This window comes from Centropristis striata, chromosome 6 (assembly GCF_030273125.1).
Source record: "Centropristis striata isolate RG_2023a ecotype Rhode Island chromosome 6, C.striata_1.0, whole genome shotgun sequence".
NCBI lineage: Eukaryota > Metazoa > Chordata > Actinopteri > Perciformes > Serranidae > Centropristis > Centropristis striata.
Window position 1 is genome coordinate 39,633,415 of NC_081522.1, and position 16,061 is coordinate 39,649,475.

The window sequence follows — 16,061 nt, forward strand, 5'->3', positions numbered from 1 at the left end:
CACCAACCAGTTCGACTTTATGAATTCTTTTATTGCAGACTTGGACCCAGTTAGAGATGATCTCATGCTGCCTGTCAGCCAGCACGGAGGGCATCAGGACCCAGTTAGATATGACCTCATGGCTGCCTGTCAGCCAGGACGGAGGGCTTCAGGACCCAGTTAGGGCAGGCAGCCTGTCAGCCAGCACAGAGGGCTTTGGGGCCCAGTTAGAGCAGGTTGCCTGTCAGCCAGCACAGAGGGCTTCAGGTCCCAGTTAGAGCTGACCCCACTACTGCCTGTCAGCCAGCACAGAGGGCCTCAGGACCCAATTAGAGCAAACTGCCTGTCAGCTAGCACGGAGGGCTTCAGGACAATTCTGCCTGTCAGCCAGCACAGAGGGCTTCAGGACCCAGGTAGAACTGACCTCACTACTGCCTGTCAGGCAGTACAGAGGGCTTCAGGACCCAGTTGGAGCAGGCTGCCTGTCAGCAAGCACGGAGGGCTTCAGGACCCAGTTAGAGCTGACCGCACGACTGCCTGTGAGCCAGCACGGTGGGCTTTAGGACACAGTTAGATATGACCTCACTGCTGCCTGTCAGCCTGCACAAAGGGAGTAGGGCCCAGTTACAGCTGATCCAATGCTGCCTGTCAGTCAGCACGGAGGGCGTCAGGGCCCAGTTACAGCTGATCCAATGCTGCCTGTCAGCCAGCGCGGAGGGCTCCAAACCGGAAACGAACCGCCCGCATGGCTCTGCTCAGTGCCGAGCCAGTCCAGTGAATATTTACAAGCACTTTGGAAACATGCAGAAAGAATAACATAACAACTCGGAGCTAAATTCAATCAAACGAAAAGGGTTTTTTTTTTTTTTTTTAGCATTGAACCTTTTTCTTCACACACAAAGTGAAACCGTGTGATGGCATTAAAAGTCGTAGTTTGATAGTTTGGGAAACGAAGCGTCTTCACTCTCTCACCGAGTTAGATAAAAAGATCCAATCTGACACTGAATGTTGGATTTAAAGACACACTATGCAGGAATTGTTGCTTTTCTTTGTTCGTAAACAAACTCAACAAAAGTAAAAGTTTGTTTTCACTCAAAATTTTGCCTACCTCGGTATATTTGTCTTGTTGTCCGCTCTTTTTCTAAGAAACTTTCCCAGAAACGCTGCAAAAAACAAGTATTTCCAAAATAAAAGCTGGAAATAAAAACAGACCTGAGACCAACGATGGTTGGTTTATAACAGTCAATAGGACCAAAACAAAGCTCCACAAAATCTCTGAATCCATTTCAAACAGTTTCTTTTAGCCAGTTAGCTTTAAAACAAACTTCAGGTTTTAAACGGAGACAAAACGATCATCAATCTTCACTTTGAGGAGTATTTAATTCCTGCATAGTTTATCTTTAACAACGCGATATCAATCTTCTAACCAATAAAAAGTGAATCAGTATATTTCCCAAAATCTCGTACCACTCATTTAAACTGAATTTAGCCCTGAGAAACACAAAAAGTACCTTAAAAACATTAAAAAATAACAGAGAAAAAAACACAAAGAGGCGATTTTTTTCCATCTTCTAGATAATACAGCATATATTTACCTCATCGTCTATGTACAAGGCGTACAAACTGTAATCAAACCGTCACTTTGTTAACCCACTCAGCTGAATAATAATAATATTGGCCTACGATATCATGTGGAATAAATGGCAGAGCACGGACAGGATACTTCTTTTTTGCAAACATGTGTTTAGCATGTTTATGTCTTCGTTTGTGCCCCTTTGACAGCGAGGAATGATCAAACTACAATAAATAGACGGCCGGAGCCTCCTGACATCAGAAACTACCTCTTTCTTTGCCAATAAGTATTTCAGTGTTTCGTTGCCTGAGAATTTGTCCACAGTTATGTTGAGAGAGAAGTAAATAACCAATGGTGTCAAAGAGATAATTTTCGTTTGAACTGGTGTGGCAAGAGGTCTCTAATACTGAGAAGGAATGATCGGAGGAAGACTTTCCAAAACACGAGGAATCGGACCAGTCTCAGACCCAGTACTGGTTCTTTTTCAAGGCCGGGTTCGTTGTCCGACAGTGCTGCAGCAGCTCGGGGTCTGCGTCTTTGGCGTCCATGTTGGACATGGGGATGTTGTTGGCCGGGTCGGTTTTGCGGAAGGTTTCCGCGCTGGCCACCTCTCCATTCTTGGGTTTGGAAGCCGCCGCCGTCTGGACGTCGTGCTTGCCCGTCTTGTTCTTGCGGATCAGGTAGTAGGCCAAGATGGCCGCCAGCAGCAGCAGCAGCAGGATGACCAGGATCGGGATGAGGATGGACCAGAAGTTGCTGCGGCGGGACATGTGCGGTTTCCCGTGGTCGTTGGTGCCGGGGGAGGTGGTGGTGGGGCCGTCGCCGTGGGGCCAGTCCATGTTGCCCCTCCAGCGGGGGCTCGCCGGAGTGGCACGAGGCGGTCCGGCCACGCCCGGGAGGTCGTTACTGTCCTTCGACGAGGGGATCCTCAACAGAGTGGCGGGGTAGACCCCCGAGGCGTTGTAGGGGCCCGTTTGGAAGGAGAGCACGCATTCTGCAGGAGGAACGCCGTGGGCTTTGAGCAGGAAGCGAGCCTCGTCCTGGCCGACGCCGCCTCGTGATCCGGGATTCAGGACTTCCATCGCCACGCGGCCCTCGTCCAGCTCCTTCTGGCTGAACGTGTCCACCGGTTGACCGGCTCCGGGACCTCCGGACCTCACAAATCGGGCCCCCCGAGGCTGCTGGATGACGGTGAAAGTCGGGGAGGTTCTTGTCTTGTTCGCCAGTGGAGTCGCATCCAGAAGCTTCCGGTCGAGCTGCACCAGGGCGCCCTGCGGCAGCAGAGGGTCCTGGGCGATGTTGGCGAGCGGCTGGACGGTGATGTTGAGCACGGACGAGACGTTGGCCGCTCTGCTGCGGGCCACGAACGCCACGCTGTCCCGAGGGGAAGTGGACTTGACGAAGCGGACGCTGACCCGGCCTTCTTTGATCTGTTTCTGGGTGAAGGCGGACGTCGGCTGCCGGTCGACCATGACGGCGGCGTACTTCGGCGCGCTGGTGATCTTGTACAGGATGTCCTCCTCCACGGGTCCGCCCGTCGTGGCCTTCAGCATCTCCTCCGTCACCAGCGTCTCGTCGTCGCCCTGCTTCACCTTGATCTCCGGGGCTTTGTCCAGGATCAGCGTGCGGGCCAGGACGCCGATGTGCAGCGTGTGCGGCTCCGTTTGGTGCTCGCCGTCCGACACGATGAACTCCACCCAGCCGTCGGCGAGGCTGCCGTCGCTGAAGAAGCCGACCTGCCCGCGGTTGATCATCTCCTGCGTGAACTCGGAGATCGGGTCCATGGTGAGCGCGTCGATCATCCGGCCGTTTCGAGGCGCTTTGGTCACTTTGAAGTGCACCTCGTCCGGCGGACTGTCCTCGTCCTGAGTGTTCAGGTGCTTCTGGGTCAGAACCGTCATGGAGCCCTGGAGGACCTCCAGCAGCATGTCGATGGTGACCAGCTCGGGGGCGTCGGAGCCTCGCCGCTTCACCGAGATGTTGAACACCTCCTCCAGGACCACGGACTCGGCGGGCGAAGGCGCGCCCTGACCCTCGGGCTTCAGACGCGCTCTGAACGAGAAGCTGTCGGAGGACGCCCCCGAGTCGTCGTGCAGGTACTCCAGCCTTCCTTGAGTCACGTCTTCCTGCGTGAAGGTAGCGGCGTTGCGCGGCAGGTCCTGACCCCCCAGCGTGATGCGCCCGTGGTCCGGGAATCGCTTCATCTCAAAGACGGCGTCAGCGGCGCTCCGCTTGTCCTCGGGAAGGCTCGCCAGGAGGTTGGAGGCGTCGAGAATCGAGCCGTCGATGGCTTTCCTCTGGCCCTGCACGATGTCCAGACCTGACAACAATAAAACACATTTACACTCATTACATTCAAAGACTTTTTATATCTTAAGATCAGATCAGCTGCAGGAGGCTGGAACAGTTAGAGGTGATTTAAGCTAAATGACTAAATGTAAATGATGATTCAAGCAATACAGAATTATTTTAAAACTGCCCCAACTTCCCCTTTAACAGATATAGAAATAGAACATTTTATTAATCCCTGCAGGGAAATTGTGTTCGTCACAGCAGCTCCCAAACGACAAATCAGACAGAAATTGCAAGAGAAGAGAAAAACATTTGAACACTACACACTTTAAAATTTAACACTATATACATGGGGTATACATAACAGCTAAATAAAAACCAAGTAACTTTTAAATAAATAAAAAAGAAAAAAGAAAATCAGTGTGAGCAATATCTAAATCTAAAACCTTATAAGATAGTTGCGTTTATGGGGGACTGTACAGATGTATATGTGCATAAATTTAGTATTTTTAATATTGATGCTTAAAAAATTGTCTATATTATTTTTTTGGACAAATATAATGATAACAACAAAAATAGGTGATAAGAGTTTAATTTAAGAGCTGATATCTAGACATTTAACATGGTTTTATTCATAATGATTTTGGTTATTATCAAGAATGTTTCAATGGCTGTAGATGTAAAAATTACCAAAAAAAGACACCAAAAAATTGACCAAAAATAGATGTTAAAATGATCAAAAATGATATCTTTATATATTATAAATCATTATATTTGTTGTACCAGACATTAAAATGAACAAGGAACTGAAGAAAACAAGAGTGGTCTAATCATTTATTCCAAGACTCTATTTTTGGTCATTTTGTGTCTTTTTTGGTCATTTTTACATCTATTTTGGTCAATTTGTTTGTATTGCGATAATTTTGTGTAATTTTTTGGTCATTTTTGCATCCACAGTAATGGAAACATTCTTGATAATAACCGAAATCATTATGAATGTGTGATATTTGCTGTGAGCTGTAGGTACCTTTGTTCCTCCAGAGCTGAGAAGAGATGTTGCTGTGAGCAGCGTAGTATGAGATGGTGATGGGGAGGATGTGGCGGACGTCCGGCGCCGGCTGAGACGACAGCGTCAGCTCCACTGAGTCCCGCACCACCCAGAAGGGATCCTCTGGGATCTGGTGCTCGTAGAACACCGCCCCGGACTCCAGCTGTGGGTCAGAAACATGATCATTTACATCAAATAAGACAATTAAAAGAGGAGAAACAAAGAGAGTCAAGTTCATTATATCCTGGCACACGTCTTCACCCGTTTAAAAAATAAATTAAAAAATCCTTTCACATTCTCTTCTCTGTGTCTTTGTGTTTCACTGCAATATATAAAATCTATAGAAATCTCTAAATAAAGTCCTGCAGCTCTTTGGAATCAGCACAATCAGAACAACTCAAACAGTCTTTTTGCAGAAAAACACAGTTAGAATGACAGAAATTTTGAAAAAAGTTGAATTTCCCTGATAAATTATTTTTTTGTAAATTGTAATAAAACAGAATTTATATATCAACACTTTTCCAAGTGTGAATGTAGTAAAAAAACATTTTTCTCCACATATTTAAGTATTGTCATGTTTCCAGCCTCTCCTGTCCTCTCCTCTCTGCTCTGTGTAAACAGCCTCTCCTGTCCTCTCCTCTCTGCTCTGTGTAAACAGCCTCTCCTGTCCTCTCCCCTCTGCTCTGTGTAAACAGCCTCTCCTGTCCTCTCCTCTCTGCTCTGTGTAAACAGCCTCTCCTGTCCTCTCCTCTCTGCTCTGTGTAAACAGCTTTATTTTAAATGACACATGTAAAATAAAGAGATTCTGACACAAATATCAACATTTTAACACAAGTTTTGGTCACTTTTTATAATGGAAACATATATAACTGATGATCCGTTCAATGACTGTCGGAAAATTCAAACTCTGATGATAATGTCTGTTTTTACAGTTTCTTTCCATGGTAAATTATGTTTTGTTGGTGAGCTTGTGAAGAAAACATGTTTTAAGGGGTTAAAATAAGACATAAACTAAGTAATTTGCTGAGTCATCAGATTGTGTCTTCTCAGGAGAAGTTCTTAGTTTATTCTTTGGGTGGTCTGGAAGACAAAGACACTGTTCTAAATGTGCTGCTGCTGTGTGTGTGTGTGTGTGTGTGTGTGTGTGTGTGTGTGTGTGTGTGTGTGTGAGCAGCACACTGGGAGCTGTGGTGGTGGTTTGGCTCGGCTGAACTGGGATCAGCCGGAGAAACTGGAATGTGACGGCTGTGATCACTCTCTGAGGTCACTGTGTCCTGAACTCAACCCACACACACACACACACACACACACACACACACACACACACACACACACACACACACACACTGGTACCACCCAGGTTCCAATAATCCAAAACCAAGTCCAGTAAAAGCCAAAAATACGATCAGAACTTCTTTTTTTTAAACCTGATCTGAATGTTTATTTCTGTTATTTGTTGTTTTGTAAAACAATAAAAACAAATAAAAGAACTCAGATTCTGACATCAGACTGTAAAACTGATTTATTTCACAACATTAAGAGAACCTGAAGATCAAGATCAATTTAAAAGGATTATTATAAATTAAATGACAGTAAAATGCTGCAATAATAATAATCTAATAATATATCTAGAATATATAAAACAATCTGCAGAATGAGTACTTTTACTTTGATAATTCTGTACTTTTACTTCAGTAAGTTTTGAATGCAGGACTTGTACTGCAGTAAAGTAATCTGAATACTCTCCCTGCACTGTTGTCAGTGTGAGAGAGACAGCGGCGCCCCCTGCTGGTAGAGCTGAGGCACTGCAGCATTTAGAGATTATACAATAAAGAATACATTTTCCTATTGAATTATGTCAAATATTGATGCATAAAATCATAGTCAAAAGAAAAAATGTAAAAATGTAAAATAATGTTGTTGACGTCAATGTCATGTAAAACTATTGTATTTTATATGTAGGTCTTTCAAATGTACATGAAAAAAAGTTTTAAGATGCATTTTTTTTAATTAAAAAACGAGTGAATTCTCCTCATTGAAGCTGATCTGTGAGAGGTAAAGAACACCATTACATTAAATATTGATTGAAATGATCAGTAATGGAGTTATTAAGGAAACATAAACAATGTTGGTAACACTTTACAATAACCATCATTTATAAATGGTAAACAGATAGTTTATTAATGTTTAATCATCATTTATAAACCGTTTATAGGCCATTTATAATGGTAAATACATCATTTATTAATGTTTAACTAACTAAATGATTTATAAATCGCAAATAGATGGTATATTAATGTAAGTTTATAGTTACTTTACCATTAACAAACCAATAAATCATAATTAATAGTTTATTAATAGTTTTAGTTGCACTCATTTTAACATTTTTAACACCATATTAAGTATGTTAATGATTTTGAAATGATTCATATACCTTTAAGAAATTGGTTCAAAACATTTAAAGATTAAATATGTATAGCACTTTGTAAATGGTTAATAATTGGTTTATAAATCATCTATAAACATTATTTAGTTGGTTATTGTAAAGTGTTGGGGATTTTTTAGTTTCTGACACCTTCTGATAATTAAACATGCCTCATTTATGTTATTGCTGTTCCTGAAAAAACGAACATACCAGGAGGGTTTAGTTCAGATTCTCTCCAGTTTAATGCATGGCCTTATGATATAAATAAAAGTAATTAGTGAGTAGAAATGTGACAGAGTGAGTGTGAGGAGACGTTTAAAGGTTTCAGAGCTGCAGCCACCAGGAGTTAACGAGCTGATGTGAGCAGCAGCAGCAGCAGCAGCAGCAGCATCCCACCTGCTGAGCAGGATTAACTGCGTTTTTATGCATTAAAGTGGAAATATGTCGTCTCATAACAGCTGCTGCTCAGCAACAGACCTGATATTAACAGGAACCTGAGAGAGGATTTATTTATTCTGAGGAGAAGAGGAGGGAGAATAAGTTACAGCTCCTATTTTGGTTTCCTGATATTACTTCTTGAACCTTTTTTTTTTTACATTTTACTCTCTGTCTCCTTGTATTTTACTGCAACATATTAAATCTGTATAAATCTATAAATCCTGCAGCTCTGTGGAATCAGCACAAACATGTCTTTGTGCAGAAAAACACAGTTAGAATGACAGAAATCATATTGTACATATTGAAGTAACAGCCTCTCCTGTCCTCTCCCCTCTGCTCTGTGTAAACAGCCTCTCCTGTTTATTTGTTTATTTAAAACCTATTTATTCTGCTTGGCGTTCATTCCCAGCGAGGCCAGACTCCTTAGGTTTTTAAAAAAATTTTTTTTACATTTTATTCTTTTTGATTTTTATTCTTTTTATTTATAACTAATGACTTTTTATTACTATTTTATTGTTATATTGTTTTAGTATCATTTCATTGCTTTCATTGTTTTTATTTATTACAATATTTGTGCATGATTTTTTTTAACTGTATTTTAATAACTGTACAGCACTTTGATCAACTGAGGTTGTTTTTAGATGTCGATAAAAAAACTTTAACTTGACTTGACTCCTGTCCTCTCCCCTCTGCTCTGTGTAAACAGCTTTATTTTAAATGACACATGGAGAATAAAGAGATTTTGACACAAATATCAACATTTTAACAAAAGTTTTGGTCACTTTTTTATATAACGGAAACATATATAACCGATGATACGTTCAAGGACAGTTGGAAAGTTCAAACTCTGACGATAATGTCTGTTTTAACAGTTAGGACGTTCATTTAATTAGAAGGGAAATTAGTTAAACGTCTCCTGAAAGACACACACACACACACACACACACACACACACACACACACACTACCTGTGTCTGTGTGAAGCGGTGGATCTCCTCGTACTGGTTCCTGTCGTTGGCGAGGATCAGTCGTCCCAGTCGAGGCGGTCGGGCTAAAGAGTAGCTGATCTCGTTCCCGTCCTCGTTAGTCACGGCGCCGAGGTTAGCGCTGGTGATCGACTGCCTCGTTCCTGTCAGGAACAAAGTTATTATAGTTAACGGAAACTAACGGAATAACCAAAACTAGAACTGAAAAAACATTTTTGTAACTAACTGAAACTGTATTTTGTGGTTCCAAAACTAACTAAAACTAACTAAAATTATAGTGAAAATGTCCTTCGTTTTCGTCTTTGTCAACTTTTTTCATCCGTAAACCTTTTTGGTTGATATGAAATCTATTTCATCTCTCTGGTTTTATGACTTAATAAACTTATTGGGGCTGAGATGGATCAGACAAAGGAAATAAAGGAAACATTTATTGTGACCTTATTGAATCTGGACCCAACAAATACCCCATTACAAAAAAATAAAACTAATAAAAACTAAACTAAAACTAAGCAATTTCCCAAAAATAAAAACTAATTAAAACGAGCAAACTCACTCTAAAAACTCATTAAAACAACTGAATTTGAAAACAAAAAATCACAACGAAATTAAAACTAAAACTAATGAAAAATCCAAAACTATTATAACCTTAGTCAGGACACACACACACACACACACACAGTTTGTTTCTGTAACTTGAGGAAGATATCTGAGAACTTTTCACACTTTCAGTTTGAGGATTTTTTACCTGGAAACACGACAAGCTCCTCCTGCGTCACCATGGTGATGGTGAGTGGTCGCGCCGTGACCACGAAGCGGTACAGAGGAGTCGTGTGCTCGCCGTCCGTCACCGTGAAGCTGAAACCGCCAGACTCCTCACCTGTAATCAGATTACTTTACTTACTGACTGCTCAAACTCATCTGTTGATATTCTGATTAATATTTCTCTCCATTATTTGGATCAAAGACTGAAGAAGTGAAAAGTCCTGAAGAAAGTGAAGAATAGATTCAAATTCACATTTTATGTTGGACTAAAGGACTAAAGGAGAAAAAATCACAAAATGACCAAAAAAAGACACAAAATGATTAAAAAAGAAACCACACAATGACCAAAAAAAGACACAAAAAGACACAAAATGACTAAAAAAGAAACAAAAAGACCAAAAAAGACACAAAAAGAAACAAAATGACTAAAAAAAGACACAAAATGACCAAAAAAAGACACAAAATGACAAAAAAAGATACAAAAGACCAAAAAAGACACAAAAGACCAAAAAAATCCCACAAAAAGACACAAAATGACTAAAAAATAAACACAAAATGACCAAAAAACACATGAAATTACCCAAAAAGACACAAAATGACTAAGAATAAGGCACAAAATTACCAAAAAGTACACAAAAAGACACAAAATGGCTAAAAAAAGACACAAAATGACTAAAAAAAAGACACAAAATGACCAAAAAAGACACAAAAAGGATTCAAAAATGGACTAAATAGCCCGAGACTCCATAGAGTGAAAGCTGCTGGTGCTGCTCACCCTCGTGGATGAAGATGACCTCTCCCCTGTTGATGTGCGCCTGTGTAAAGTTCATCACGGCGTCCTCGGGCGCCTCCTTCAGCGCCACCACGCCGCTGGTCGGCACCTCCACGTGGTAAACCAGCTGGTCCGCCGGCGTGTCGGCGTCCTCCGTGTTCAACATGCTGGACGTGATGTCAGCGTCCTCTCCGGACAGAACCTGGAAAAAAACACCACAGGGATCAGATTTAAGGTCCTTCCAGGTCCTTCTAGGGGTCAGGAGTTTGTGATTTCTGCAAAAAATCCAAAGTAAAAAAGTAATCAACCACATAGAGCAAAAGAAAGAATTTAAAGGTTAATTATTTCTGTTATCAGCAGGCTCAGTGACACCTCGAGCGCCAATAATTCCCCTCTAATGGACGCACGCCTGAAGGCAGCATCCACTGAAAGAGAGAGAGATATTATGTTTTCATACTATTTATTATCTTTTTTGACTATTTATTATATATGTGTAATGTCTGAATGTCTTTTTTTTAAGAACCTTATATAGGAGAGCACACGTAAATTTTGTTGTATATTTTTTTAATACAATGAAAATAAAAGAAATCTTGAATCTTGAGGGAGAGAGCGAGAGAGAGCGAGAGAGATAGAGAAGGAGAGAGCGAGAGAGAGCGAGAGACAGAGAGAGCGAGAGAAAGAGAGAGAGAAAGAAAGAAAGGGACAGAGAGAGTGAGCAAGAGAGCGAGAGCGAGAAGGAGAGAGAGAAGGAGAGAGCGAGAGAGAGAGCGAGAGAACGAGAGAGAGCGAGAGAAAGAGAGAGCGAGAGGGAGAGAGAGAGAAAGAAAGGGAGAGAGAGCAAGAGAGAGAGAGAAGGAGAGAGAGAGAAGGAGAGAGCGAGAGACAGAGAGAGCGAGAGAAAGAGAGAGATAAAGAAAGGGAGAGAGAGAGCGAGCAAGAGAGAGAGAGAGCGAGAGAAAGCGAAAGAGAGCGAGAGCGAGAAGGAGAGAGAGAGAAGGAGAGAGCGAGAGAGAGAGCGAGAGAGCGAGCGAGAGAAAGAGAGAGAGAAAGGGAGAGAGAGAGCGAGAAAGTGAAAGAGAGCGAGAGAGAGAGAGACAGAGAGAGCGAGAGAGAGAGAGCGAGAGGGAGAGAGAGAGAAAGAAAGGGAGAGAGAGAGAGCGAGCGAGAGAGAAAGAGTAAGAGAGAGCGAGAGAGAAAATGAGAGATAGAAAGAAAGAGAGAGAGCGAGAGAGTGTATGTATATATACACTTTAATCAGCATTTAAAAGGCTTCACGTCGACCTGTTTCACCCTGAACATGGAGATTTAAAGTGTGAGGGATAATCTGAGGCTCGTCAGCAGGACAGACAGACAGACAGACAGACAGACAGACAGACAGGCAGACAGACAGACAGACAGACAGGCTGTGATCTGGAGGAGTATTTAAAGAGGAGGTGTAGAACAGGAGCTGATAGCAGGCTCACCTCCGGGAGAATAATAACTCCTCATGTGTCACAGAGCGCTGACAGAATGGGGGTAACCTGCCGGAGCAGCTCGGTAGGTGGCGTGTCAGCCTTCAGAGGGAAGTAGTGACATCACCACGTCACCAACACACACTAACAGGTTACAGGAGGAAGTGACAGCAGCATCACAGCATCAGAGATGAAGGTTCAGAGCTCTGACGGACAGACGGGAAGGACTCGACTCATAATAATAATTCAAACTCGCGCTGACGGCGGCTGCAGAAGCATTTTGTTCCATTCATTTCAATAAAAAATGAAAAAACTTCTCACTTGATTTATCCCCTCAGAAATGTTTTTCAGGACACTATGGTCTCAATCACTAGTAAAACATATTCTTCAAGACAATCTGATGTTAATAGTGTAAATAATGGCCCCATTTAGAAGAAAATAGAAAATAAAGAATCGTATGATTTGGGGGGCGGGGCTACCTTTGATTGACAGGTCACTAACAAGGCGAGCCGTCATCAGGAGAGAAGCAGAACGATGCGTATCCATGGCAACGTGTCAATAAAGTTATATATAACGTTATATAGATATAAAAAAGGACGTTTAGCGGTTTGTAATCTTTGGTAATTTTAGGTCTTTTTTTTATTTTTAACATGTTTTTTGGTAACTTTGTGCCTATTTTGATAATTTAGTGTCTCTTTTTGTAATTTCACATCTTTTTTTGGTCATTTTGTCTTTTTCTTGGACATATAATGTCCTTTTTGGTCATTTTACACCTCCTTTTTAAAAATGTCTTCCTGGGTGTTCTGCTTGTGAAACATTTAAGGTTTATTGTTGGTAATTTTATGTAATTTTTTGTCATTTCACATGTTTTAAAAAAAATCTTTTTACATCTTTTTGGTGTCTTTTTGTGTCTTTTTTGGTAATTTTAGGTTGTTTTTTTTACGTCTCCTGGATGAAAGTCCTGGGTTTGTTTGTTCTGAAAGTGTTTCCATGGCAACGTGTCAATAAAGTTATAAATAACGTTATATATATATATAAATAAGGCTGTTTAGCGGTTTGGTCTCATAACTTTGAGCCTTTCACTGTATTTTCAATTAATGACAGTTTATTGGAACATTTTATTCATTAAATGTCTTGTTCAGTGTTTGGTTGGACTAACAGAACATTATTTATACCGTTTAGGGTCAAAACATAGAATAAATAAACTGTTTTGTGGGAACTGAGAGATGAAAAATAATAGAAATGTAGGAAAAGAAAGTTTCACATTTTCAGCTGCAGTTATTGCTTTAACTTCCTTTAAGAATCTCATGTTGATGGATGTGAAAAATGACATCTGCTTCTATTTTTAACGACTTGTAGCAATGATTATTTCATAACTGAAGTCCATAAAAGCTGAAGAAAGCAGAGAAAGTGCTAATCAAGTGTTTTAACACCTGCTGAGCACAGACATGTTGAGACGCCTGCAGAGTTACACAGAAATAAACGGAACATCTGTTAGCAGCGTTCACACTTATTATTATTATACCGACTATATGCTGATGATACTGACTTGTGTCCATGACAGAGATGTTATTAATCAGCACACACAGTTTGCTGCATGACTTATTATGCTGGGGTGAAACTTTCACTGGAAGGAAAATAAAGCCAGTTTGTGTTTAATGATGATAAAGTAAAATATATAAATATAAAAACATAAAACTAGAGATTAATTTGACCTCTCAGATGTTAGATTTCGAACCAAAATGTAGCATTCTTCACTGAGAAGGACTGTGACTAAATAAATAAATAAATCAGATTTTATGTGTTTTTTGTGTTTAACTCTCTGGAGTTTTGGGTTATTTTGTCCATTTCTGCCTGTATTCACCACTTAAAACATGTTTAAATACCATGTTGGTATATTTTTCAACTATATGACCTGATAATAATAATTGATTTTTTATTCTGACTTACTGGATCAACATTTAGAACCAAAAAGAAACAAAGAAAAACCAACATAAATGTGATCTTGTGATTGTGTGTGATCCTGTCATCAACTCTGGTTTTTATTCTAGTGGGACTCCATTTGATTTGGCTCTGGTGTGTTAAATGTAACAATTTGGGCCATTTTGTGTCTATTGTGTCTTTATTTGGTCATTTTGTGTATTTTTTGGTCCTTTGTGTCTTTTTGTGTCTTTTTTGTTTCTTTTTTGTGTCTCGTTTTTGTCGTGTCTTTTTTAGTCATTTTGTGTCTTCTTCTGTGGTTTTTTTTGGTCATTTTGTGTCTTGTTTTGGTCCTTTTTTGTGTATTTTTTTGTCATTTTGTGTCTTTTGTTGTGTCTATTTGGTCATTTTGTGTCTTTTTGGCCATTTTGTGTCTCTTTTGGTAATTTTGTGTCTATTGTTGTGTCTTTTTTAGTTATTTTGTGTCTGTGTAAGTAATTTTGTGTCTTTTTTGTTTCTTTTTTGTTTCCATTTGTGTCTTTTTTGGTAATTTTGTGTCTTTTTTAGTCATTTTGTGTCTTTTTTAGTCCTTTACTCCAACATAAAATGTGATTTTGAATCTTCTTTTTAAACTTTCAAAACACTATCATGCTCAATAAAGAATTTGAAATATTGCAAATGTGACCAAAGGTGTCAAATCTAGCATATCAGAGGGTTCCATCCAGTTCTATCATTTGATACTAAATCTATTTGAGCTTGTCTCCAGTTTTACTTGGTATATCATCATCAAACTGAAACTGGCCTCATGGAGTTTACAGCCAGAACTTTAGAGGTAAATTTACAGTAGGGCTCCACGCTGCTTTGTTTTCTAGTCTGATGGAGGCAACAAGTCTGGATTATTTGGAGCTTTTGGAGACGCCACAGGGTTAAAATGTACATAATAAATATTATTTAAGTTGTTCTACAGGAGGAGAAGGAGCCAGAAACTGACAGAACAGCCTCAAACTCCAAAGGGTCAAATAATAAAGAGGGAGTTATTATTAATATTTAGGTCACATCTCTGTTTGTTGTGTTTGATCTGTGGTGCAGTTCCCCGTGCGGCCACTGGGTGGCGCCCTCAGCCTGCTGCACGCTGCAGCAGCTCATCAACATTTCTGCTTCTGTGAGTTCACGGCTTATATAACAGTCAAAGCATTTAGCACCTATATATATACACACACATATATTTATTTATCTATGAATATATTTGATTTTCCGGCAGTAATGAAGGAGCTCCGCAGGGTCGTGTCTGAGGCTCAGAGGTGATTTACTGTAAGTACAGTGTGTGTGGGTCTAACAACAGGACACACTAGTTTATTTTCAGGCTGTGAGCTGTCGTCTGTGGCCACGAGAACAAAAGAAACACTTTCCATTTCTCTCTCAATGTCTGCAGCTCTGTTTACAACCAAAACACTCAGCAACAACAACAATAAATACAGAAATCATTCTGCAGAAAAGAGACGAGACAAGATTACCGCAATGTCTACATTTCTGTATGTTTATTTATTTATTTATTATTAATATTTCAACTTAAGATAGCTTTATTTGTCTGTTTATGGTTGTTTGTATATTTAGCTGTATTATATTATGCACTTTTTAAAAATTGTATGTACATGATTAGTTTTTTTCCGCACTGAACGGATGTTTACCAGCAAATAAAGATCTTATGAATAGATAGATAGATGGATAGATATATAGCCTTACAGTATAGAGTGTAGACTCTGATGGAAACCAGCTGATCCCACACACACACACACACACACACACACACAGATCATTATGTTAGTGTGCAGCAGGGCGACTGGCTGCCAGAGAAGCTGTGGTCTCGTTGACCATCTTGGTTTTTCCAAAAATACGTGTTGCCAGGGAGACGCAGAGCCGCACAGAGTCTCTGAGCTGATTACTGCAGCCTGCTGCTGCCTGCAGCCTGCTGCAGCTTGTTGCTGCCTCCTGCAGCCTGCAGCCTCCTACAGCTTGTTGCTGCCTGCTGCAGCCTGCAGCCTCCTACAGCTTGTTGCTGCCTCCTGCAGCCTGCAGCCTCCTACAGCTTGTTGCTGCCTCCTGCAGCCTGCAGCCTCCTACAGCTTGTTGCTGCCTGCTGCAGCCTGCTGCAGCTTGTTGCTGCCTCCTGCAGCCTGCAGCCTCCTACAGCTTGTTGCTGCCTCCTGCAGCCTGCAGCCTCCTACAGCTTGTTGCTGCCTGCTGCAGCCTGCAGCCTCCTACAGCTTGTTGCTGCCTGCTGCAGCCTGCAGCCTCCTACAGCTTGTTGCTGCCTGCTGCAGGTACTGATCCTTTGAACTCTACTGTCACTGCTGCTTACCCAAACACACTGTGTGCTGCCTCCTGCAGCCTGCTGCCTCCTACAGCTTGTTGCTG

At 41.2% G+C, this 16,061-nt stretch overlaps 1 protein-coding gene across 1 annotated transcript in view; it reads right to left on the reverse strand.

The window, feature by feature from the left end:
• Window positions 1-621: 621 nt before the first annotated feature.
• The window catches only part of cspg4 (chondroitin sulfate proteoglycan 4), a 107,162-nt gene continuing 91,722 nt past the window's right edge, over window positions 622-16,061 (reverse strand). The window contains exons 7-11 of the mRNA XM_059335798.1: window positions 10,279-10,477; window positions 9,487-9,618; window positions 8,724-8,884; window positions 4,872-5,055; window positions 622-3,872 (exon numbers count right to left, since the gene is read on the reverse strand). Coding sequence (XP_059191781.1) covers window positions 2,014-3,872; window positions 4,872-5,055; window positions 8,724-8,884; window positions 9,487-9,618; window positions 10,279-10,477 — 2,535 coding nt within the window. The 3' untranslated portion in view covers window positions 622-2,013. The remainder of the gene's footprint in view (window positions 3,873-4,871; window positions 5,056-8,723; window positions 8,885-9,486; window positions 9,619-10,278; window positions 10,478-16,061) is intronic.